The following is a 23,511-nucleotide window of genomic DNA, read 5'->3' as shown; positions in this document are numbered from 1 at the left end:
GCATGATGTCTCCTAGCAAAGCTTTTATGTCCATTTCAAAAGCTGCATTAAAACTTCTGTGAGCTGTGTCAGGGACACAGCAGCCCAGCCTCCTGTCCTGAACTTTGTGAAATCTGGATCAAGACTTTGAATCCTCTCTGCTATAGTGATCAGACCTATAGGTGCCGACCTATGGGGCAGTGTCGGTAGGCTGAGCACACGGGTGGTGCACTCAGGGGGGCCACGACCCCCAAACCGTGCTGGGTCCTGGCTGCGGTGTGAAGGAACTGTCCGAGGGGCACACGTGTGGGCAGGTGGGTCACCCCGCGGGGCAGGGTGCTCACCTTCCCGGCTCTGCCCTCGGAGGGGCTGAGCTCCTTCCCTGGGAGCTGAGGGAGCTGAGGCAGTCAGGCCTCCTCCACCGTCGCCCCCGGGACGCCGCCAGCCTCGCCGTCAGCGCCGCCGGGGGCGATGGTCCCGCGACTCCCGCCCGCCGCCGCGCCGGGGACTGCGGCCCTTGGGCCCCCAGCGCCGTGCCCGGGGCTGCCGGGCCCTGCACGCCCGCCGCGCTGCGGGAGCGCCGCCCGCCGCCGCCCGCACCCCTCGGCGGCGCCGCTTCGCCTGCGGCGCGCCCCGGCCCGAGCCGGCCCCCGGCGGGGGGAGGCCCCGGCTCACCTGGAGAGGCGGCGGCGCGGAGGGTGGGGGGGCAGAGCCCCGGAGGGGGAGACGGTGCCCGCCAGCCCCCGCCGGAGCGCCCCTGCCGCGGCCTTTGTCTGCGCTGTCACATGGGCCGCGGTGCGGGATTTAAGCGGGTCTCCGCAGGACATGCCGTGAGCGGCGCGCCGCAGCCCTGCCCGCAGCGGCAGCGCTCCGCCCGGCCGGGGATGCGGCTCTAGCGGCCCCGCGATGAGCGGCTCCTCCATGGCGAAGAGCGAGTCCCGCACTTCGCTGCTGAAGGCGGCGGGGAGCCGGCGGGCGGCGGGCGGCCAACCCCAGCCCCGCGGCAGCCGCGTCCGGGACGGCAAAGGACAAGGCGAGCAGATGGGGAGGGAGCTGAGCCAGGAGCAGCTCCCCGGGGAGCCCAGTGCCCGCAGGCCGCTCTGCCACCCAGGCGCCCGGGAGGACGGAGCGAGGGGCGCGGGGAAGCTGTCACATGGACGGGGGGAGAGTCAGCCCGAGCCGGCGGAAGGAGGTCCAAGGAGAGGCAGCGGCAAGGAACCGGTGCGGACATCCAGGCAGCATCACCACCTCCCGCCGCACGCCAGCCACGGTCACCCCCAGGACCAGCATCAGCTCTCAGACAGGGATGGGGAGGAGGCAGAGGAGGACTTTTTCTTCAGTCACAGGCAGAGGTCCAGCAGAGAGTCCCTGAAGCTCTCGGAAGGCGCTTCACCTCTGTCCAAATCCAGCAGCAAGTGCTCCACCAAGTCCAGCGGCAGCGATCGGTCAGTGGAAGCGGATCCCCTCATCCAGCAGCTGCACCCCATGCTCAGCTCGGTCTTTGGCCAGGTAAGGGGCAAAGCGCCCCTCGCCACCCACCCCTCTCTCTCTTCCCACTCGCTTTCCCTCCGCGCCCCCTCCTCCTGCGGCTCCCGGACCTTGGGCTCCTGGCTCCGGAGTCCCCGCGGCCCCGGGCACAGCCCGCAGCTGTAAATGCACTGCTTCCTGGGCGCCCCTGCACAACTTCTCCCGGCGCTGCGGCACGGCCGGGGGCGCTGCGGGGTCGGCCCCAGGAGGGCTCCGCGCCGGGGACGGGGCGCGGGTCAGAACCCCCGGCCCCGCCGGGCGCTGCGGAGGGCGCTCTCGGCGGTGCTGACGGGGGAAGTGCCGGTGCTTTCCCAGTCACCGGGGGAAGTTGTGGCTCTGCCTGCTGAGGGTGAGAGTCAGAGAAGCGGATTTTTAAAAGCCATTTACTTATTAGATTCCATCTCTCTGGCTCCCCGCCTTGCTTTGCTGTATTTGTTTACATCTCCTTATGGTACATTTCTGTACAATCAGCATATGAATCATTTCTGATGGCAGAAGCTGTCAGGGGAAGGTAGTGGGGAGGACGACAAAAAAAAAATCCTGACCCAATTCCGAAGCCTTCCCAGTCACTGTGTTAGAATGGAATAGATGCTTTTGGTGTTTGCAAGCTCTTTTGGTACAAAGCTGTCGCTTTTAGCTGCTTTTGGTAGTGAAATTATCCAACACGGTTACCCTCTAAAAATGAAAAGGCAGAGGGAGACTAGCTTGAAATTCTCTTTTAGAGACATCTAGGGATGTTACTGGAAAATGTAATCTCTGGGAAGATTAATGTAACTGCAATCTTCCAGAAGCACAATTATAGGTATAAGCCAGTAGCCTGGATGGCTAAGTTCCATCCAGCCCTGGAAATGATCGATTAATCTAGAGTTATGATTTCTGGAGTTTGTTATCATTGAGTCTTTTCTTTCTTTCCTGTCTTTCTCTTTTTTTTTTTTTTTCTTCCCTTTTTTTTAATGCGTGTTTGGGAGGCTTTGCAGGGAGCCAATTCAGACTGAGATTATGGAGAGAATTAGCAAAAATTTTGTCATTGGATGGAAGGAGGTGATACACCCCTATGTTTAATACAAGAGTGTTGTCTACTTCTGTTCATCTTGACTTCTCCAGATAAAAATCAAAGCACATCTGTTCCCTCCAAAGCACAACACTTTTCCATCCTCACTGACAGTCTGCTGTTTGGGAATTTTACAGTTGTGTTTAACTTAAAACAAGTGTTACCCTCCCTGTGCCAATGGTGCATCCGAAGTCTAGATTAAAATTTTGTTGTGACAGTAAGGACGAGCCTGGTCAGCAGATTGAAGCTCAACCAGGTTACAAAAAGCCATATTCCAGCACCAGGCTTTGAAATCCGTGGTCTTGGCTCTGATTTATGCTGTAGTTCTGAGCGAAGTGAAGATGTATCCAAGAAAAGATTTTAAGTCTATGGAGCTGTATGTCCCCAAAGCATCAGAAATACAAACAAATTCATGCCAGATCTCCCACTCATGGAAACCCCTCTGGTTTTGAGCTTAGTCCTTACCTGACCAGCACCTTTATTTTTTATTGCTCTGCTGTTCACATTCCAGTGTCAAAAGACAGTTCTGAAAGCTGTAAATATAGCAAAATTTACCTGTGGTGTTCAACAATGCCCTTTACTGAAATGAGAGAGATACAATTCTAATTTTCACTTTTTCACTGAGTACATTGCACCGGTGCTTACACGCACACAGCAGCATCTCTCTTTTGGAGTGTAGTGTTATTTATTGCATTTTCTCTCTGTATTCGTCTCTCACATGCTTTCTTAGAAGGAACTGTGACAGAATGAAAATTTACTGGAGATTTTAGGACTGACTTTTAGGACTGGGCTGTGGTAGATCCCCCTGTACAGGGGCAGGATGGGGAGCTATAATTTTTTATAATTTAGGATACACAAAGAGCTGGTTACATGAAATACGTGAAACTTTTTTTTTTTTTTTGGTAGTGATATCAAAATCCTGGGATGAATAAAGATGCAGGTGTAAGATGTATGGAAATTCTGTCACGGCACAGAATGATACAAATTTTGTTTCTGTGAATGAAGAAATAAATGCCCAGCATTGTGTAAAAAGGTGTGTGAAGTTTTGAAACGGGCAAGGACTTAGACCCTGTGGCAGGGTCATAGACACGTCCAGGGTTGCAGTCTGAGGCTGCAGGTGCTGTAACACCAGTCTGCTCCACATTGTGATTACAAGACAGCAACAGCTCAGCAGATAATTCATTTAATATGAAAACTTCTTTCTAGCCCACACAGCCCAGTGTGAAACAGTTAGAACAGTAATTTTGCAATATATAGGAGAGGAGCACAGTGATGCATATCACAGCAGCAGAGCACTGTGGTCCAGCAGCACCAGTTTATCTTGATCCAGCTCTATAGATGTGGAACATCATCACCCTGTGCCGTGGTGGTGCAGTGATGTGGTCGCAGATGCAGACACTACAGTGGCACAGTCAGATACACAGAAAAGATTGCAGGGCTGACTCCATGGAGAATGTCATTATTGCAGTAACAGCAAAAAGGAGCAGTTCAGGACTAGAGGGTTGTGTCTGAGGGAGACAGATTTGTAGCTGTGCAGAAAAAAAGACAGAGTGAAGGAAGAAGCGCCGTGTTTATATAACCAGCACAGCAATATAGTGCACTGTGGGTGTGTACTCCAGAAGAATGCTAAGATACTGCCAGGATACAGGATGCAGTGATATTCGATTAATTAGGCTTATGCTATATTGGTGCAGTGATGTTCTAATACCATTAAGCAGTAATACTCTTTTAGGATATTTTACCATTTTGTTATTGAGCGGTACACGAATTAAGAAAAGTAGGGTAGTGTAATGATGCATTAAGTATAAGCCAGGATGTCATCTTAGCATAATGACATGTTTGCCCACCAGCTCAGTGCAGCAGTTGCAGAGGAGCACTCTGCTGTGGACTTTCTGCTGGGCTGGGATGCAGCGCGTGCAGCTCCGAGCGTCTGGAGAGCTGCACTGACAATGCAGTGGTGTGGTAACGCAGTCCTGGGGCACAGCAGAGATGTGATACTGGTGCCGTGTGGTAGGAGTTTGGCAGTGCATGGGTGTGATAATTGTGGAGTGTTGTAGCCTGACAGAAGAGTTTAGCAGTCTCCTGATGTAGTAATACAATATTGCAGACAAGAGCCATTCTGTGCAGCAGTGATCACTTCTGGTGTGATATTTGCAAAGGGCTGCGCTGATCTGACAGCACCATCCCGCTGTAGCAGAAGGCAGCAAGTGAAGTATTACCACCATGCCACAGTTTTGGAAGCACAGCTGAGTTAGCAAGAGGACAACGCCACAGACTTACCTGGTGACAGTGCAGTGTGAGTATGGGCTGGTTTTATGCGGGACAGTGGGACAGCAGTGTTTTAAAGTGGCCCTGCAGCGGCAGAGGCTCAGTACAGTGTGAGAGTAGTGCTGTGATTCACGGGTGTAGCTGGCAAGGAATGTGTGTATGGTAATGCAGCAAAGTGGGAAAATGGCAAGAAAGGGAGCACGAGGAAGATGTTTCATATGATTTTGGCCTGATAGGGTAGTGTTGGAGTGGCCAAGTGGCAAAAGTGTGTTGTGAAGCATAAGGGAGCATGCTTATTACCCCTGCAGAGCAGAGAGTCCTGTAGTGTCTCTAGTGTGGCTACAGATCACAGTTCAGCAACAGAAGCGGAGTGGTGACCCCTCAGCAGCTGGGATGGCAGGGAGGTGGCAGGCCTGGCAGCAAGACACAGTTTATCAATGTGACAACAGCAGCACAGAGACCGGGACAGCAGTGCGGTGGCAGCAGGACCGCAGTGCAAGTTTTGTGGCATTCCTGGGGCAGCGGTGATGTGGCTGCAGTGCCCACGGTGCAGCAGTGCCACGGGGATGTGGCTGCAGTGCCCAGGGTGAGCAGTGCCACGGGGATGTGGCTGCAGTGCCCAGGGTGAGCAGTGCCACGGGGATGTGGCTGCAGTGCCCACGGTGCAGCAGCCGCCTGGCACCTGGCTCACACGGCTCTGTGCAGGGACTGCGGCACAGACAGCCACCGGTTCTCATCGCTTCATTCCTCCCGTGCCTCAGCGCTGGCCTAGCTGGTATCTTTAAGAACAGCTTTTTCCGGGCATTTGCTATGCAATATTAATTTGTAAGCGATCCTGCCATGTGAGACCGGAACGTTTTCAGAGCCGTTTAGCTTTCACACCCTACCTGACTGTTAAATTTTTCAGTGAAGTGATTCCCCAACAGTTTTCTGTCAATTGCCTCTGGTAGCATGGGGATCAAAGGGGTCAAACAATTGCCGTAGAGAATCATGAAATATTTACAGGGTTCTGCTGTTAGCACTGTGGCCAAAGGGGCTTTTGTATTCCTATTTGTACAGGGAGTTTAAAGCCTCTCCTGCACCATCTCCCATTCCTGCTTTAATGTCAGTGTCCACATTACCATTAAAATAGGGACATAATCTTTCTGCATTTCCTGTGAAATTTTCCTTTTATTTTCCTGCTCCATCTCCCTTTATTCTTGAGCTTTACTTCTTAACAGGTTTTAATGAACCTTACAGCAAACTGGGATGACAGAAGTGGCCCCATTTTGGGACAGAAAATGTGGAAAGCATGTGTGGAAATCATGCAAGAATATTCTCCTCTGACCAGCCGAGAGAGCGTGTAGGGAAAAGATGCTTTGTCCAGCCTTCCTGGTGTTCTCATCTGCCAGATAACTTTGTTCCCTCCAATGTCTTTGGCTTCAGCTGATTCTAACAGGCGTTTTGCCCAAGAGCAGTCACTGCATCAGGACCATTCTTGGAGATCCATCCGTGGAGAAGTAGGAAGCCCTGGCCAGTCCTGCCAGGGTAGAGTGGCTCCTGCCTCAGTAGTGGGAGTTTTCAGCTGGCCCTGTGTATTAGCAAGGGAGGCTGCAATGGAAACTTTCATGTGTCCCGCTGTGGGGTGGCGAGGTGAAGGTGAAAGGTCTGGGTTTCCAAGTGCTCACGTGCTGTGTTGTATCTGTAGGGCAGGTGAAGCAGTGGCATGTCAGGGCTGGTGACAAACTGAGACAGTCTCTAACTAAACTGCTCATTAACACTGTTAAATCGGCACAGTAATTTGGGGTGAACAAACTTCTGGCTTAGCACGACTGACCGCCGGAGTGATGCTGGTCCCGTGGCACGGTCTTGGCTCGTGTGGAGCATGGAGCGTGGGTGCACAGATTAGGAGGCAGAAAGAACCCGGAGAAATGCCGTATCCTGCACCGACTTTTCCTCCGTGTTTTATGGCACCTCTGAAGGTTTATACCGGCCCAGAAGGGTCCCTGAGGGCACGGGCGGAGAGGGAAGGGAGTCCCCGTGGCCGCAGGGACAGTCCCGCGGACTGACAGCGGTGTTCCCTCTGCTGCTGCCGGTCCCTCCCGGGATCGGTGCTGCGGGCCTGTCCCCTACATGCTCCGCCGCGGGCTCCGGGACAGCGGGGCTCCGGCGGGGCTCCAGCGGGGCTCCAGCGGGGCTCCGGGACAGCGGGGCTCCAGCGGCGCTCCGGGACAGCGGCGCTCCGGGACAGCGGGGCTCCGGGACAGCGGGGCTCCAGCGGGGCTCCGGGACAGTGGGGCTCCGGCGGGGCTCCGGCGGGTCTCCGGGACAGCGGGGCTCCAGCGGGGCTCCAGCGGGGCTCCGGCGGCCCCGGCGCGCCCCCGCGCGGCCCCGTCGCCTCGCCCCGGGGCCCTTCCCCGCCCGGCGGAGCCGCCTTGACACGGACCCGCCGCGCTCTGGGCTCCCGGGACATGCCCTGTCCCTGGGCCGCCCGGTGAGTGTGTCAGAGCCGGGGACAGCCCCGCCGGTGCCGTGAAGTTGGCGAGAGCCGCTCCCAGCTGCGTGTTCACTGGGTCCGGATACCTGCGTGGGGCCCGTACAGCCTGCGTGCTTCCATCCCTGCATGAGTTGCCACAGCCCATGTCCATGCATGTAGATTGACATAAAAAGCCTTCATGTACATGTCTTGTCTATGTGCACACAGCTTGCTCGTGCAGCCTCTGCTAAATCTTCTGTGTGGCTTCACAACCACCTCTGTACACGCTTATGCATTCCTGTGCTTAAAACATCGCTCGGCGCTTGTGTACTCACCTGCCTGCTGACACCTGCCACACCTTCCAAGGTACGTCTCATGTTTTTATATGTAATGACCTCAGACACAGAGAAACATTGTTCCACTTGAGCATATCCACTCAGTTCCCCCTTTGCTCAGCTTGGAGAAAAGTTCATCACATTTATTGCTTGTAAAGAGCTTGAGGGATGTGAGCCAGACGTACAGAATCACTAAGGGGCAATGGATAAGCCTCCTGTCTACAGTAGGTCTGCCAGCAAACATTAATCTTTGTCAGTGATTTACTTTTTAAACAAATCTGTTTTAAAAGGCTATAGAAAGACATCAAAATAAAACCAAGCTAAAAGAACATTCATTAAATATTCTGTTCATGAAATATACAGCAGCATGATCTAATGCACTGAAATACACAAACCTTCTGGTTAGATTTAGTTTATCTTTGGAGAAGAAAAAAAAGCTTTCAGTAATAAATTAATCATCATTTACATAAGTCCACTGTCCATTTTGTTAAGCTTTACCACCTTGATTTTTGTTTCATGCAATCCTGGGTTTCAACACAATGTCAGAGAAGTTTAGCTTTAGATGCAGTGGCTGGGCTGCAGGTTGTCAGCTGAATTAGCTGTGATTCTTTGTAGCATTCCAGCTTCAGTAACTGTTTTTCCCTGATGCATCCATGAGTGGTATTGATTTCCAATAACAAGCAGCTATATGGTGTACATTCAGTAAAAGATGTCTAGCTAACTTTGGGCTCTGTTTCAATAATCCTCTGACATTCCTGTGACCTCAGAGAGCAGCAGCAGTGCCATGAACCTGAGTAATCCTTCAGTCAAATGCTCCACTTAAAAATAAAGAACTGTCCTAGGTATGGTCATATTTAGATTTTTAGTAGCGTTCTGCTCCAGCATAAGACCATGAACTCAGCGCTACCCAAGAATGAAGACATTAGCGATATTCTAATATTTCTTCCACCCATTCCTCCCCTGGAGTACTTTGCATCTTGCAACCATCTTTGGAAGGAATACACAGCATTGTTTCATCCCACTCAGGCAAAATACATTATCTGCATTTGGAAGGAAACAGGCAATAGTGTAACATTGGGAAGCATCATGTCACAACAGTTGAAGGCAGGAAGTAGAAAAACGGCAGCAACCTCAATGTTCTGCTGAAATAAACCACTAATTGTTTAGCTACTTTGGGACCAGTTGTGTTGAGGTGTAGTCAGAGACCTGGGATATACAGTTTGGTCCTTTTAAAGGTGCTGTCAGATTCTTACTCAAATTAGAAGTGAGGCAGATCTCTGTTTTAGGGTGGCAAATCTCACATAATGCTGCAGGGTTGGTTTGGACTATTTGGTTGTTATTGGTTTCTAGGCCTCTGCTCATCTGATGATCAGCCACATTTTCAGTAGCACCTCAGTGTGCCAGCTAAACAGTGACCCCCTGTCCCTCTTGTTTCCAAAGAGGTGAGAGAACCAGACAGAATTAGCTGCTTCTGCAGTAGTCGCAGTTGGATGGAGTGCAACAAAATTCCCATATTCTGGAGCAAAGACAAGGAACCACGTAAGGTTTATTTTAAACAACCTCTGTGCTCCATATACATGACAAATCCTCACAGCAGCTTCTGAGTTGTCAAGTTTGTACTTTGTACTTGTCTTTTTGTAGCCCATTGATGATCTTTAGTATCATCATCAGCAAATATCCACAGTACATTGTGGTCTGGCCAACGCATCTCCTGCGTAGGAACTTGGAAGTTGGGCTAATGCAAAATCCTTGGATCAGATCTGCAGGGAAGGTGTCAGGAGAAAGCACGTTCCCATCTATTTTCATCTGATGCAAACTGAAGCCAGCTATTTACAGACAGAGCTGTTCCAAACAGAAGTTGACAGGCAGTCCAGGCTTTGTTACCTTGAGAGGAATAGAAAATATTCTCCGTCTTTTTAATAAACATTCTGTTGTTTGTGATTGATTATGATCCAATTGCTCTAATGGAAGAGAATATTATGCACAGCATGAGTCAGCAACACTTTCCTCCTGGAACAGCTGACAGCAAAGAAAGTTCCCAAACTCTCTGCAGAATTCCTTTCCCTAGATGAGAACCTGGACTGCATCCACCAGTACCTGACTGTGCCTCCCCTTGAGATGGACCTGTACTTGTCTGACTGGCATATGGAACCATCCAAGGTTCCTTTGATGTTAGAAGACACAACTCAATGTGCAGCAAAAGCACTTGGGAGCTGATGCAGAAGAAAAAACAGAAATCAGTCACAGAAGTTGAGAGTGCCAGTGCATGTTCCAGTGGTTGGGAGCTTCAAAATAAGATCCTTGACAGAACTGGTACAGGAGGATGTTGCCCACTCCAAATGGTTAGGCACATCTGAGGTCGTTCAGTAGACAAGACAGTTTCTGTAAAACTATACATTTCCTGTAAAATACAGATCTGTAGCCACCAGATAAAGGGTTATTTGAAGCAGATTTGAAAAATATTAATGTATGTGGGCACTTTCCACTCTGGGGTAGGAAAAAGTACAACAAAAATTCCTGCCCTGTTAGGATAAATAAAGTAAGGGGATGTATTTTAATATACTAAATGTTTTAAGCATTTAGTGGGCTCTTGGTAGAACTATGGACTTCAGTGAAAAGATACTAGGAAAGAGTTTTCCCTGCTTTACTATACAATACCCATTACCTACTGACATTGCCCTGTAGCAGTATTTGTGTTGAGAACAATAATGTAATGTTCCAGCACATGAAGGACTGTGCACTGAAACAGGCCTAGCATCTGAACAGTCCCCATACAAATCCACACTTCCACTGAAAATTTTTGCCAAGCAAAGCTACAGTTTGATAAGCAGTCACATGTTTTGGATTGATTTTGTTTTTTCTGTTGTGTCTGTTGGATATTTGCTGCCACTAGATAAAGCTTCTGGCACCTGCCAAATGATTAGCTATGAGGAGTTCCAACATTTTCCTATGAAATGAGCATTTCTGCCAAAGGTGCCAGCCCAAAGCACAGCACTGCTGCTTTTTAAAGTATCCAGACATATTAAACCACCTAAATCATTCCTTGTTGAATGCCAAGTCAGCCAGCCTTCTCCCTTCTATGTGCTCAGGTCAGTCAGTGTGCCAAATGCTTCTCTCCCATGAGCTGACACCTTGCTCTGTGCCAAGCTGCATCCCTTGAGCTCTCTGCTCTCCACCTTGGACCTGGGGAGAAAGGGAGGGATGCATGAACAGCAGCGAGACTTGCATTTCACAAAGTTCTTACAGATTTTTAGAAAGTTTACAACAGAGACACAGACCTTAAAAGAACAGTGTGATTGCCACAAAGAACAGTGTGGGAAAACCAGTATACATGCATGTGCAACCCTCCCACATGCACACTGACTACCCCAGATATAGGCATACCCACAGATCAGCACCTACACAGAAATGTTTCTGACACACTTATTCTCAGCATCCCGTTCTCTTACAGCAGCATCAGTTGGAGGAAGGGAGAAAATATGTTCCTTCTAACCTAATCTTCTAATGACCTTTCTGCCAACTCCACTTTCCTTGCCTATCTTTAAGCTACCTGTGGTGGTGATGGGAACAAGATCCCACTGTAGAGAGATTTTTCTCCTCAGAGCTCAGCAGGGGCTGTCTGCCAGATAGTGGTGTCCTGCCCAGTTGCTCTTAAGAGAGTCAGAGTAAATAAGGAGATAAAAAAATTGCTCATGATTGCATCTCTTGGGCCTCTTGAGCTCCACTGGAGTCCTTACAGAGTCAAAGGATTGTGTCTGTGCTGCAGACCTGGTGCACATGGGCTCCCATTCCCTCTTCCCTTCCTGGACTGCAAATTCCCTGCCAAGCCTAGCAGGAGTCTCAGCCCTCTCACTCTGCCCTGCACATTTCCTACAGCTGCCTGTAACTGTAGGGAAGAAAAGTTGGAGAGTAGGCAAACACAGTGGCTGGCTCTGAATGCTCTGGTACAAACCAGTATTTAGAGGGTCACCATCTCATTGAGAGGCTTTTAGAGCTCACTAAGACATGCTCCACAGCTGTATTCCAAAGCTGTCCCACAATAGTCTGGGAACTGTGATGGATTTTTCTGGCAGGACATGTCTGACTCCCTTTCTTCCCTCCTTCTCCCTGGGACAATGTGGGAGATGGGCACTTCTCAGTTGCAGGGTGTTCCTAGCCTCCATGCTTCCTGTCAGGGAGAGATTCATTAGCAGCAGAAAGGCAATTCTCTCCCCTCTCTGCTCTGGAATTGAAGTAATTTGTCTCAGAAAGGAGCCCAGGCGCCTCACTCGCTGTGTGGCAGCTTCTGCTCAAGGGAGACAAGCACTTTGTCAATAAACAAGGAGCCTGGGGAATGGCTCCAGCTGACAGAGGATATTATTAATGACTGGCACTTTGTCAGAGGGTAGATCAGCCTCCCATTAGCTGCCTTAAGAGGGAAAAGAGAAATAGGGCCAAAGATGGAAGCCTGAGAGCAGCTGGGAGTTTCAGCATCCTCCTGCAAAGACCCCACTGAAGGGCCCAGGGCTGGCACAGCCCCCAAGGAGTGACTGTATTTTTCCTCAGCATCTCCTGATGAGGGAGACAGGCCAAGGAAGAGTTTTGCTTTTCACCCTAGCATGGGTGAGCTCTGCTATGGAGGTCTTCCCCTCTGTCCCCCTCTCAGTTTGCCCTGGGTACAAGGGGCAGACAAGGAGTGTCTTCCAGCATGTCCTGCTGCAGCTTTTTGTTTTGGAGAGCCTGTGGACCTTTGTGCAGCTCCTGCAACATCATCTAATGAAGAAGGCATTCAGGGAATCTGAGAGGAGGCTGTCCCACTGCCTTCAGTCTTGGGAAGCTGTTATTACAAGGAAGAGCAAGAAGCACCATTCCCTATGGCCATGCATTTCTGTCTGTGGCTAACTGGAGAAGCTGCAGACTTTTGTCATGCTCCCAGACTCATCTCCTTAGGTGGAAGAAGCCTCTAAGCTCTAAAGCAACTGTTGAGTCACCTTAGAATCATACTTAATTTGCCACAGCACCATCAGGGTGGAAGGAGAAATCCTTGCTTTGTTTTGACATTGACAGTTCATCCTTTGTCCTACAGCCCTAGACCTCCAGGAGAGCGAGTCCTTGGCTGCTTCACAAAAACCATCTGGTGCAAGTCCTCAGCCTATGGAGCTGGTCTTTGTAGAAGCTTTTGTTTGGAACTGCACTTGCAAATAAAGATGTGAAATCTTTCAGCTCAACACCAGAGTGTCCAAGCAGCCTGCTGCATAACAGGGTGTAAGATCAGTGTCATCCTGGTCCTTAGCTCTTCATACTTCTTATCACTGTGGAGCTGCAGCTGTGGTGCCTCACAGCTAAAGGTGCATCCACTATCCTGCTCAGATACTGTTGCCTGAGTGTGATTATGTGGTTTTTATTCAATTTAAATCTCTTTTCAGACTGAATGCTCTTATGCTCAGCCTGTGATCAGGAAAAAATATATTGGGGACTCATCCCTTTTCTTTCAGCGATTATTCTCTGCTACAGGCATGAAGTCCAAAGTTTAGAGCCAGCTCTAGGTTCAGGTGCCTCTTATTTATTTCAGGACTTGGGCTCTTGCAAATGAAATGGATGGATCTGACATCAAAATTCTTTGATTCACATTATCTAACCTGGGGCTGTTTAGATTTAAGATTCGGGTGTGAGCCCATCTTTGGCAGATTTGTACAGGTTAAACTGCCAGTTGATTTTTACTTGCAGAAATCTGGAAAAACTTTACTGCAAGACTGGCTCAACATCTCTCCCTTGTGGTTAAATATTACTGTCCTGGGGCTGAGAGTGTTGTAGGGTCCCAGGACTGCTGTCTCCAGGCTTGCTTTCACTGTGACAGAATAAAAATCAGACACTTCTAGGTCTGCTGGTATTTATAAGCTGAAACAGGTCCCACCCAGATAAATTGGACCATTTCTGCTCTGAAAGGAGCTGTGGTCTGCTCCAAGCCCCTAAGTGGATTGCCTTCTGGCCAGCCTGGGGCTGTGGTGATTGAAAAGCCAAGAGGAGTTAGAAGGGGGGTGGGTAGGGATGCAGTGTTCAGAGGCTGTGGGGACCCAAACTAGCTAGATTCACAGAACTCATCACTGAAATCACTTCTTGCATTGCCTCTCTGTTTTAATTCTCCCTGAAACAGCCCTCTCCTATGAGTAAAACAATCTTGCCTGCAGATTGAGGGGGGTGGGAGGGATTTGAACATTAATCTGATGTAGATTATACATCCGCCTCCCTCTCTCCCCCCTTCTCACTCACTCTCTCTCTCTCCCTCTCTTTCTGTCTGTTTCTCTCCCCTCCCTCTCCTTCCTGCTTCATCTCTTCAAGAAAGTGAACATAAAGTAAAATACGGAGAGAGAGAGGCAGAGAGAGAAAAAGCTCCCTGAAGAGGGAAAGCCCCAGCAGCCAGTAGCTGTTTGGATTTGCCTGGTGCTGCCTTTCTTGCTTTGCTCCCAAGGAATACCTTTAATGGGATCAATTGCTTCAGTTCCTTTATAACCAAGTCCACCGGAAAGGCAGCCTCAACATATTATGGGCAACTGTGTGAAGTCTCCTCTGAGAAACCTCTCTAAAAAGGTATGTTCCCTGAATTGAATCAATCCAGCCCTGCTTCTTGGGATGTGTGACACTGTGGGCAGATGAGAATGGGAGGTGGGAGAAACATAGAGATGAGTATGAAGGGTTCAGCTTCTTCACCAGACTTTTTCTGTAAGAGCTGCTCATGCAAGTGCAGCCAGTAAAGCCCAGGATGCTCAGAGCCATAATATGTATAAATAAATGTGTGTGTAGGCTCGTGTCCTGCTCACTGTGTGTGTACAGCTCTCCTCTGGGTACGTGCAAGCATGTGCTTGTTGATGTGCACAGCATGCTGGCACACTCCTGTCAGGGCAGGAGTGAACTTGTGCTTGTGCTTCAGCTGAGAGTTACCTGCTTGAGTAATCATGTGTGCTGTGGGTGTAGGGACATAAATGCATGTATACATGAAGGGTCACTTGTCTGTACATGTTGCCATTGCTGTGTAAGGGTGTGCACACCTATGGGCCCATCTGAGGTACCTGTGTGTCCTTAGCTCTTTACATCTCTAACAGGCATCCTGAGTGCCTGGGCAGGTTTGCTGTGAGTGCAGAAGGCGTTTCTGTGTATCACACACATGCCCTTGCTTGTATGGTGCTGTGTGTGCTCACCTGCTGGTGCATGTCCTCACACAAGTCTGTGTGTAGACATGCACGTTTTTATGTCTATCCATCCTTGCACATGAAGCAATTAGTTTTGGTATGTGTTTGGGTACAGAAGCATGTTTTTCTCTCTGTTCTGCTTGTCCATGCATCTGTTTGTGAGTGGATACCCTGGGCCCTGGCTGTGTGTTTGTGCATCATGTTGCACATCAGCGTGGCCCATGTGTCCACATGCTTGGGCCCAGCTGCACTGTGTGAGCTGCCACATGTATCTGTTAGGCTTCAGCCCACAGTCTACTCTGTGCTGAAGTTTTGCAGTGGTCCTGGGACAAACTAGATCCAGGAATAATTCTGCTGTTATGGACTGGGTTGAAATGGGAACAACATGCCCCAGAAACATTTCTTGTTTGACTGAGGAAGACCTTACAGCACTGTGTACCTGTCAGCCACATGGTTCTCACTTGGCATTGCTGCAAATCTAATAGCTCAGCAAAATGCTATGCAGTTCATTCTCCATAAATGATAAAGTTATGCTGATCATCCAGAGAATTGCAATGAGATGCTGCCTCTGTGGAGACCTTGATGACAATGAAATGCCACTGCCATCAAGATGCTTTATCCAGGAGACCTTGGCACCTGGGAAAGCTTCTCTGCAAGGGAGCTGTCTGGGAGAGAGAGGACCTCCATCGTAGAGTTTCTTTTGGCTGCATTTTGGCCTCTTCTATATAGAAACACAATTTGCTTGTTATCTTGGCTGCTGTAAACAAAGCCAGTAATGGCACAGTGCTGCTGTGGGGGAGCTGGGATACTTGATGAGGGAATTCATCACCCAGCAGTTATGCAGTGCTGAGACCAGTCCTAGGTCAGGGTGACCTGCAGGGAGATGTAGAAGTAGCTCAGGTTCACCCAAATGTTGCACATATGAAAAACCAGCTTGGTTGCTTGTAGGTCGCCTTCAACTTGGAATAAAAGGAGTTGGCTGCAGCTGTACAAGGTGATTGCAATTAAAGACTGACAGGTAGCCAGGCTGCTTGAATCGAAATAGATTCAAGAACCTGTAAATTGTGTTGTCAGTCTTTGAGGTAATTTATGCTTTTATTCCTAAAAGCTGCTTTGAATAACTCACTTTGTGCCTAGTTACAAGGCCTGGGATGTCAGGACTGAAGAGAAAAAGTTGCAAAGCTGAATCAGAGAATTTCTCAGACATCATTCTAGTGAGCTATGAAATCAGGCACTCATCCTGACAGGTCCTGGTACTCTGCCACTCTTTTCAGCACAACACACGTGATTATACTGCAGACTTTGCAGATCAGTCTTAACATTGCCCAACTTCACTTGGCTGTTATATGATCCCAGTAATTTTTCTCAGATTTTACTTTGAGCAAACTAATTTTGCTGAAATGTTGAAGAGGAGGGACTGCAGACAACACGTGTGGAAGCTGCTCTTGGGTGACAGTCTCAACTCTTGAATACATGATTTCAACCCACAATTTGGGGTTCACTCCCATGCACCAGCTGGCTTGGTCTAGGTCTGGATGACACCAGGGTACCTTGCTTGTTCAGGCTGTGACTCCCTGACTGTTGTTGGTAGCTTCAGTTTCTTGTTGTTACGTTGTCCCCCCAAGCGATTGTGGAAGCCATCCTGGCTGCTTTTCCCTCCAAGAGATGCTGCAGTTGGGATCAAGGCCCCTCCTGGTTTGCTGTTCTGAAAAGTCCCTCTGACATTCATTCACTTCATTAAGTGAATCCTGGTGTGCTTCTGCTGTGCAGAAATTAAAAGCCTTGGCATCCAGGTCCCTCACTTTACCAGAGCTCTCCACCCCTTTGGCCATCTCTAGATCAACCTGGTGTCTTCCTACTCCATAATCTGACACAGCAAAGGGCTGGACTTGGCCAGGAAGGTTCGTGGTCCTTTGCTAAGAAGGGACTGGGAAAGCCTGATCTCCCCAGTCCTATTCTTGCATTTTCTTTGTCATGAACACTGCTGTTCCCCTGTAATGGGTGGCTGATGTTTCTTTGCCCCATACCAATATCACAGCTCCGTTGCCCTCTCTTCTGCGATGTAGAAGGAGCATGGTGAAGGGAACTTGAGTGGATATTTGCAGGAGAACCTGTGAGACTGCTGGCAGAGGGAACACTGAATGCCATAAATCCTGCCTGCAGTGACAGTGCAGGGCAGGGAGCCTTGCTGAGCTGTTCACCTTGGTATTCTGGCACTGCAGCAGTTTGTCTGGTCACAGTCCTCAGTGGCTCTTGGCAACTGTTTTGTCAAACTGGCAACCTCTATCAAGACAGAAAAATAATGGGATGACTATTATGAGGTACTGCTGTATAGCTTGGTAATAAACTATTACTGGAAATGTCAGCAAACAAACATTTGGGGCCATGGGGCTTTGCATCCTTCATGTGGCTTCACTGGAATTAAACACCGACGTGGGGCATTTAAGTGATTCATATTATTTGGTATATTAAACTGAAAAACGTGCCAGGAAATAAAGCTAATAATTTTGAAATAACATTGCACTGATGTCACAAAGCTGTGTAGCTCAACACAGATGTCTTGACATTTAGCTGAGCTAGTAATATGCCATTCGTGGATGGATGCTCATCTTTCAGTTTTCTAAGGACAAGTGTCCTATGTGTCAGAATTAATCAGAGACCAATTCCTTTCTCAGGCACGGCTGCAATGAAAATGCTTTTCTGCTTCATCATTTTCTTTCTCCCTGGCTTGCTTTTTGAGTTATTTTTGTTTTGATGCTTGATATTCACATGACATTATACATGAGCAGATTGGTGTAAGACTGTGTACAAAAAGGCAAATTACACACCATGCATGCAATGTAATAGCACATGACAGACACAGCAAGTAGATACAATAGTCTCAGACAAGTGTGAATGGGGGGTGTTTGTGTCTGGTCTTTTAGCCTGAAAATTTACCTCAGGCTTTCAGGAAAGGGTTAATAGAGACAATGACAAGTGACAGAGCTTCTCTGATCACCCCTGGGAACGCTGGCTGTAAAAGTAGAATCATTCCTGAAGAGGAATCTAATGTATGATTAATGTTTATTCTGTAAAACCAAGGGTCCTGTGGGTTGTGTTGGCTTTTTATAGCTTCATGGGAATATCAGGATAAGAGGTTTTTTGCAGAGCCAGGGAAATGCATTTCTATAAAAGGAAAGCAGAGCCTCCTTATAAAATCCAGTGCTGGATTCTGTTCTGGAGCCTTAGCTTAGCAGGACGTGTGCACTTAGAAAATGTGCAAATGCAAACACTCAAAAACGTTGTGCCCGTGTCTGATCTCCACTTTGGGACTGTCGGTGATTAAAAGAGGCCAAGGCTGTAAGTGCCTCAAGCTCTGAGGATGTAACTAATTAGTAGCTGCACAAGGCAGCGTGAGCCTGCAGTTGGCAAGGCCACCTGATGCTGTAAATGGTCTTCTGAAAACGTGATAAAGCGTGTGATGCTGTGTGAGCCTGAGCAGTGGCTTTGTGCAGCTCTGCCGGCTCTCCTGGGGATGCCCGGGCACGGTTTGGCACACGTACTGTTAAGGTGGGCTGTGCTTGTCCTTTCAGCTCATTCAAGGCAGTGTTAGCTCTGGGGCTGACTGTGGGAGTGTGGCACTTTGGGCTGTGTCTGGGTAGATGTGAGCAGCGCTGAGAGTTTGATGTCATTTCAAAGAGAAATTCTCGTGGTTGGTTGTTCTTTCAGCTTTTGAAAGTGAACTCCTGGACTTACTGCTTCTGTACGAATCCAAATAGGCCGGTGGGGGGGACGCAGTGTGCACCAGATGAAAGAAATGTAGCAATTATATCTCTGCGAGGCGGTTCAGTAAAACTTCAGAGGAACGAGATGGGGAGGTAACATCCTCTGTTGTGTTGTTTGCTTGCTGCTGGTTGGCTGGGAAGATCCGCCATGACGAGAAGACGAGCTATAAAGCTGTCCAGACGAGCGAAGAGGGGTCGTCGGCTGGCGAGTACCAGGGTCCGCTCATGGTGCTGGCCCAGAACTGCGCCGTCATGCACAACCTGCTGGGGCCAGCATGCATCTTCCTGAGGAAGGGCTTCGCAGAAAACAGGCAGCCTGTACGTAAGTTACACCCAGCGGGGCGAGACACGCACAAAGCCACGTGGACGCGAGTCGGGGATGCGGAGCCGCCCCCGTGCTCCGCCTGCGTGCAGCTCTGTAACTCCCAGCCCTGCATCTCGAGCATCCCGGCTCCAGCTCCAAGTGCAGATACAGTCACAGGCTAATGTCTAACCTGAAGGATGTGCAGATATCCTTGTGCTTAAACATCAAGAAAGGAGGATTCTAAACTTGAAGCTGTGGAAAATAGATCCAAGTCTATACTCGAGTAGCCATAATCATATGAGTTTATGAAAAGGTTTTAGGACTTCAGGACTTGCATATATTCATATGGACCCAGGAAAAGTCCAGTGCTCAAAGCTGTTATTCCAGCAAGACACACATCTCTTGATTAGCTCAGATTAGCATTTAAAGCCTAAATAGCCAGTTAAATGCAAATCAGGGCATCTGTATTGGGAACAAGCTGTCCATATTTGATACTGTTCCTATCAGTTCACAGTGAGCACACTAGCACCAGCAGATATAAGCAGACAGCTGCCTCCTCACAGATACCCAGACACAATCTCTTGTGCACTGGCATACCCAGCCTGACACTGCAGCAATCCCAGCCAGTTAAACTGAGGAACATCAGGCTTTCCTTATATTTGCAAATAGTGCCAGGCTACCAAATGTTATTACCCTCCCACATAGAGAGAGAGAAATAGCAAAACCACCCCTATTCATTCAGTCACACCTATTGTAGCTAGGTGCTCATATGCATCCAATGTATGCATTTATACACAAACAATAAACATGTGTGCTTGTATGTATGCCCCCCAATATTGTGTCTTTACAAGAATTAAAACATATTTTTGCCCCCAAACATTCTACTTCTACAGCAATGTGAATTTAAAGATAAACAATTGAATATGATTAACACACTTTTTATGGATATGTATTAGTGAATATGTGAATTGTCAGATATTCACCCAGTGCCTTCCATGTTCTTGTGGTGAAACAAAGCTTACCCCAATTGCCTCAGAACCAGAGGTTTATTGCCTCTGTAAGAAACCTCTGCTTTACTTGTGTGTTGATATGGTCATCTACAGCTGTAGGGAGACATGTAGGTCTTTATTTCTGAAACCTCTGCTTCAACCAACAACTCAAAAAAGAGTAATTATGTGTCATTATTGATCAAAAGGCTTTTGTTCTTCCTAACCTTCAGCCACTAAGTGATCACACAGTCCCTGTGCCAGGTCACTAAAACATGAAACACACTCTTGCACAGGTACACTTGCTGACCTGCCCAGAGCCACCTGTCACAGGAGAGAGGTCCAGCTCCCTAGTGGACAGCTGGACAAGTGTCCATCCTGCTTAGGCCATGGAAGCTCACTGTACCCTGAGAGGTCTCCAAAATAGGATTAGTGATGTCTCTAAGTACCCTGATGTAGAATAAGTGCATCTAATACACAGCTTTACTTTTACTGACTCTCTAGGCCAACAGGATTTCTTGTGCATAGAACAGAAATAAATGAGAGTAAGACCATTAAGTATAATGGACTCTCTGGGGGTCACCTCTGCTCATATCTGGGATCTTAACTCTTGGAATAGTTTTATTCCTCTTCCCATATGTTCTCCGAAAACTTCAGAGTGATTCAGCCCATTTTATCCCAAGCAATTTTACTCCTTAATCATTTTAGGGAATCTTTCAAATTTAAAACAGAAAACCTCTTCCTGATGTTAGTTAACACTTGAGTCAGATTTTTGGAGGGACATAAATCCTCCCCCTCCTTCTGCATTTGCAGTATCTGGCAAATGCAAATTCTTTGGTGTGCAAAATTAGAGCCAGTGCAGAAGCCCCCACTTCTGACAGGTGTCACTGATGTCAGTTACAATGTGGTCTTCAGTGAGGGAGGAGGAGGAGGAGGATGGTCTTGTGAGGACTGTGCTGGAGGAAGGCCTGGGTCCTACCCTGGCCACTGTCACAAGACAGCAGCTACCATGGGTGAGTCATGGCACCCTTTGCACTGCAGTGCTGGCACTCACAGCCCTGCACCTGCACCTGCACCTGCTGTGCACCCAGCCACTATCTCCAGGGATCAGTGTTTGCACTCCATGGAATAAAGTGCACAAGGTGCTGGAACTGATTGTGGGTGGTTTTCTTCTGTTATTTTATCTAAGGCAGGAGGACAATTATGCCTCCTGCATCCGGTCTGAGGAGATTGAATTGCTTTATTACTTGGTATTGATGAAAGCAGAACAAATGGGATGACATGTTTGAAAATACCAGGTCTGTGAAGGATGAAACAGCAGAGCCAGCACGCTCTGACAGTTCCATCCAGCACAGAGATGCCTCTGGGAAGGTTATGAGTGGCAAGCTGGTCATTTCTCTGGCACAGCCCACTTCTGCACAGACGTAAACCAGTGTGTGTCCTAGTTTGCTATGCACTCCGAGCAGCTGCCATTAGAGTTTCCAGAGGAGCCTGTGGTTAAATAGCAAAGGATCATCCTTCTCAAACTGATCAAAGGCACCGTCTCCAGGCACATGTGGTGAGGCTGGAGGACACCTGGAAGGCAAGGAGAAACTCCCCACAGTTGAGGGGAAAAGCCGAGAGTGAGACGACAAAAAGAGATCGCGTTTCTGTGTTTCCAAATTCTCAGATGATTTGGATTTGCCTGGGAGCCATGAGACGAATTAGAAAGGGCATTTAAACCAGAAAGCAGTGCATTTCCATGCTCATCTCTTCTTCCTGGTGCAGTGTTGGAGCTTTCCTATACTCTTATATCCTCCCCCTTCTTCCAAGAAATTCAAATTGGATGTTTGAAGTTGCAGTGTTTCCTGAACATGGTGAATCCTTGTCCTGTTTCATTTGTGGATGACCTTGATGATGTATATGTTGTGTGTCTGCCTTCATGACTGGTTTTAAAATGCTTGTATATGGAGTTGAGGCTGGGGGGAAGGGGGAAGTTGCTACCTTTTTGTGGGGACAGATTGTAGGAGATGTCACTGAGACATTGACTGTGAGAGACCTCATGGCTGTTGCTGTCCTGCCAGAAGGACAGAGATCAAGCAGTGATCTGAGCAGATGATAGTCTAGACCTGCTGGTTACAAGGACTGCTTCCAGCTGCTTTGATCTGTGTGTGTCAGCGGGAATGGCAGTAGAAATACAATCAGAGCTCCAGAGGAGATCATAACTGCTACAGGGACAGTCTCTGCTCCAGAACTTGGTGCTGGGGAATGATGAAGCAGCTTCATGAAGTTGCCAATAATACCATCAGTGGGGAGGCCACAAATCTTGCTGTGTTGGTCCAGGTCTATTCTGTTCAGGGACCACCTGTCATCCCCCTGTCCACCAGATGAGAGGGAGAGGGCTTGCAGAGAAATGTGTGCAGGTTAACACCCCTCTCTTTGGGAAGGAAAGCTGGGAAGCCTTCCTAGGTAGATGGTATTAAACATGTCATCACCTTCTTGTTTCTTCTCTCACTTTCTGGCTTGTTCCAGAACCCTTTGTACCAATAAGTGCTATTTTGAAACTATTTTGTGGCCAACAAATGTCTTTAACATAATATGTTCTCTTTTTCCAGGATAGAGAACTGCGTCCGGAAGAAATTGAAGGTAAAATTTGTTGTTCCTTCTTTGTCCTCTTTCTCTCTGCCCAGTGAAAATGTGTTGGCTGGCCCTTTCATGGTGGCCCCCATGGGTTAAAATTATTTGGGGCAAATCAAGGGAGATGATTACTGAAATAATCCCAGTAAAAGAAATAATGTATAAAACTAAAAAAGTTCTGACTGTGAAGGAATTTGCATCCATTTCATATTCTTCAGGGTGAGAGGATAAGTAAGTAATGGGATGTTGGCTGTTAGGGAATTGCTGTCCCTCCAGCTCCCACAGAAAGTGTTGTGGAGCCTGATACTATAATATGGCTCCAAGGAAGCTGTCTTACCTGCTGATCTCTACAGTGAGGGGTTATGTAATAGAGTGCAGAGGTAAATGTTGGAAAAACTTACCAGTTGTAATTTCTTTAGGGAGCACAGTTTAGCAATGAAGTGTTTGTGACACTTGTAGTTGGAACAAGCTTTCCTGCCAGGAATGAGCCAGCAGCACTGCTGACAGAAGAGCTTAACTTTGCTCCAGTCATTGCCTCATGTAGGGAGATCTGGTGGGAAAACACTGAGTATCTTAGAGAGTCTGCCTTCATAAAGTGCTGTCTATTCTGGGGAGTTTTCTTGGAAAAGGTATTTCAAGCTGTCACTGACAATATTGTTCTTCCTTTCCCACAGAATTAAGAGAAGCCTTTAAGGAGTTTGATAAAGACAAGGATGGGTTTATTAACTGCAGGGACCTGGGGAACTGCATGCGGACCATGGGCTACATGCCCACTGAGATGGAGCTAATAGAGCTATCCCAGCAGATCAACATGAACTGTGAGTAATGCACACCCAGCTGTACCTGCCTGTTGCTGCTGTGCCCTGCATCATTGCCTCAGGCTCTCTTGGTCTCTGGCTGCCTCTTTCCCATTGGATTTTTCCCCTCTCTCCTTTGGTTTTGATTTTCACTTCTTATCATCTCTCCTGTTTGTTTGTGGTCCCTAGAAGTCAATGCCTTTGTTTTTGCTTATTAAAGGGACTGTGTGGACTGTACTGTATATGGGAACAGTAGGTGGAAG

At 48.4% G+C, this 23,511-nt stretch overlaps 1 protein-coding gene across 5 annotated transcripts in view; it reads left to right on the top strand.

Moving 5' to 3' along the window:
• Positions 1-885: 885 nt before the first annotated feature.
• The window catches only part of CABP1 (calcium binding protein 1), a 43,781-nt gene continuing 21,155 nt past the window's right edge, over positions 886-23,511 (top strand). For 2 of the 5 annotated variants that reach the window (XM_058816627.1, XM_058816629.1), the window contains exons 1-4: positions 1,018-1,488; positions 18,687-18,863; positions 22,430-22,460; positions 23,126-23,269. In XM_058816627.1, coding sequence (XP_058672610.1) covers positions 1,021-1,488; positions 18,687-18,863; positions 22,430-22,460; positions 23,126-23,269 — 820 coding nt within the window. In that variant the 5' untranslated portion in view covers positions 1,018-1,020. Of the gene's footprint in view, positions 1,489-13,933; positions 14,183-18,686; positions 18,864-22,429; positions 22,461-23,125; positions 23,270-23,511 lie in introns of all 5 variants that reach the window. The other 3 variants (XM_058816632.1, XM_058816630.1, XM_058816628.1) reach the window with 3 other exon arrangements.

This window comes from Ammospiza caudacuta, chromosome 18, assembly GCF_027887145.1.
Source record: "Ammospiza caudacuta isolate bAmmCau1 chromosome 18, bAmmCau1.pri, whole genome shotgun sequence".
Taxonomy (NCBI): Eukaryota; Metazoa; Chordata; class Aves; order Passeriformes; family Passerellidae; genus Ammospiza; species Ammospiza caudacuta.
Note: the sequence above shows the minus strand (reverse complement) of the source record. Positions and strands in the feature narration are given on the sequence as shown.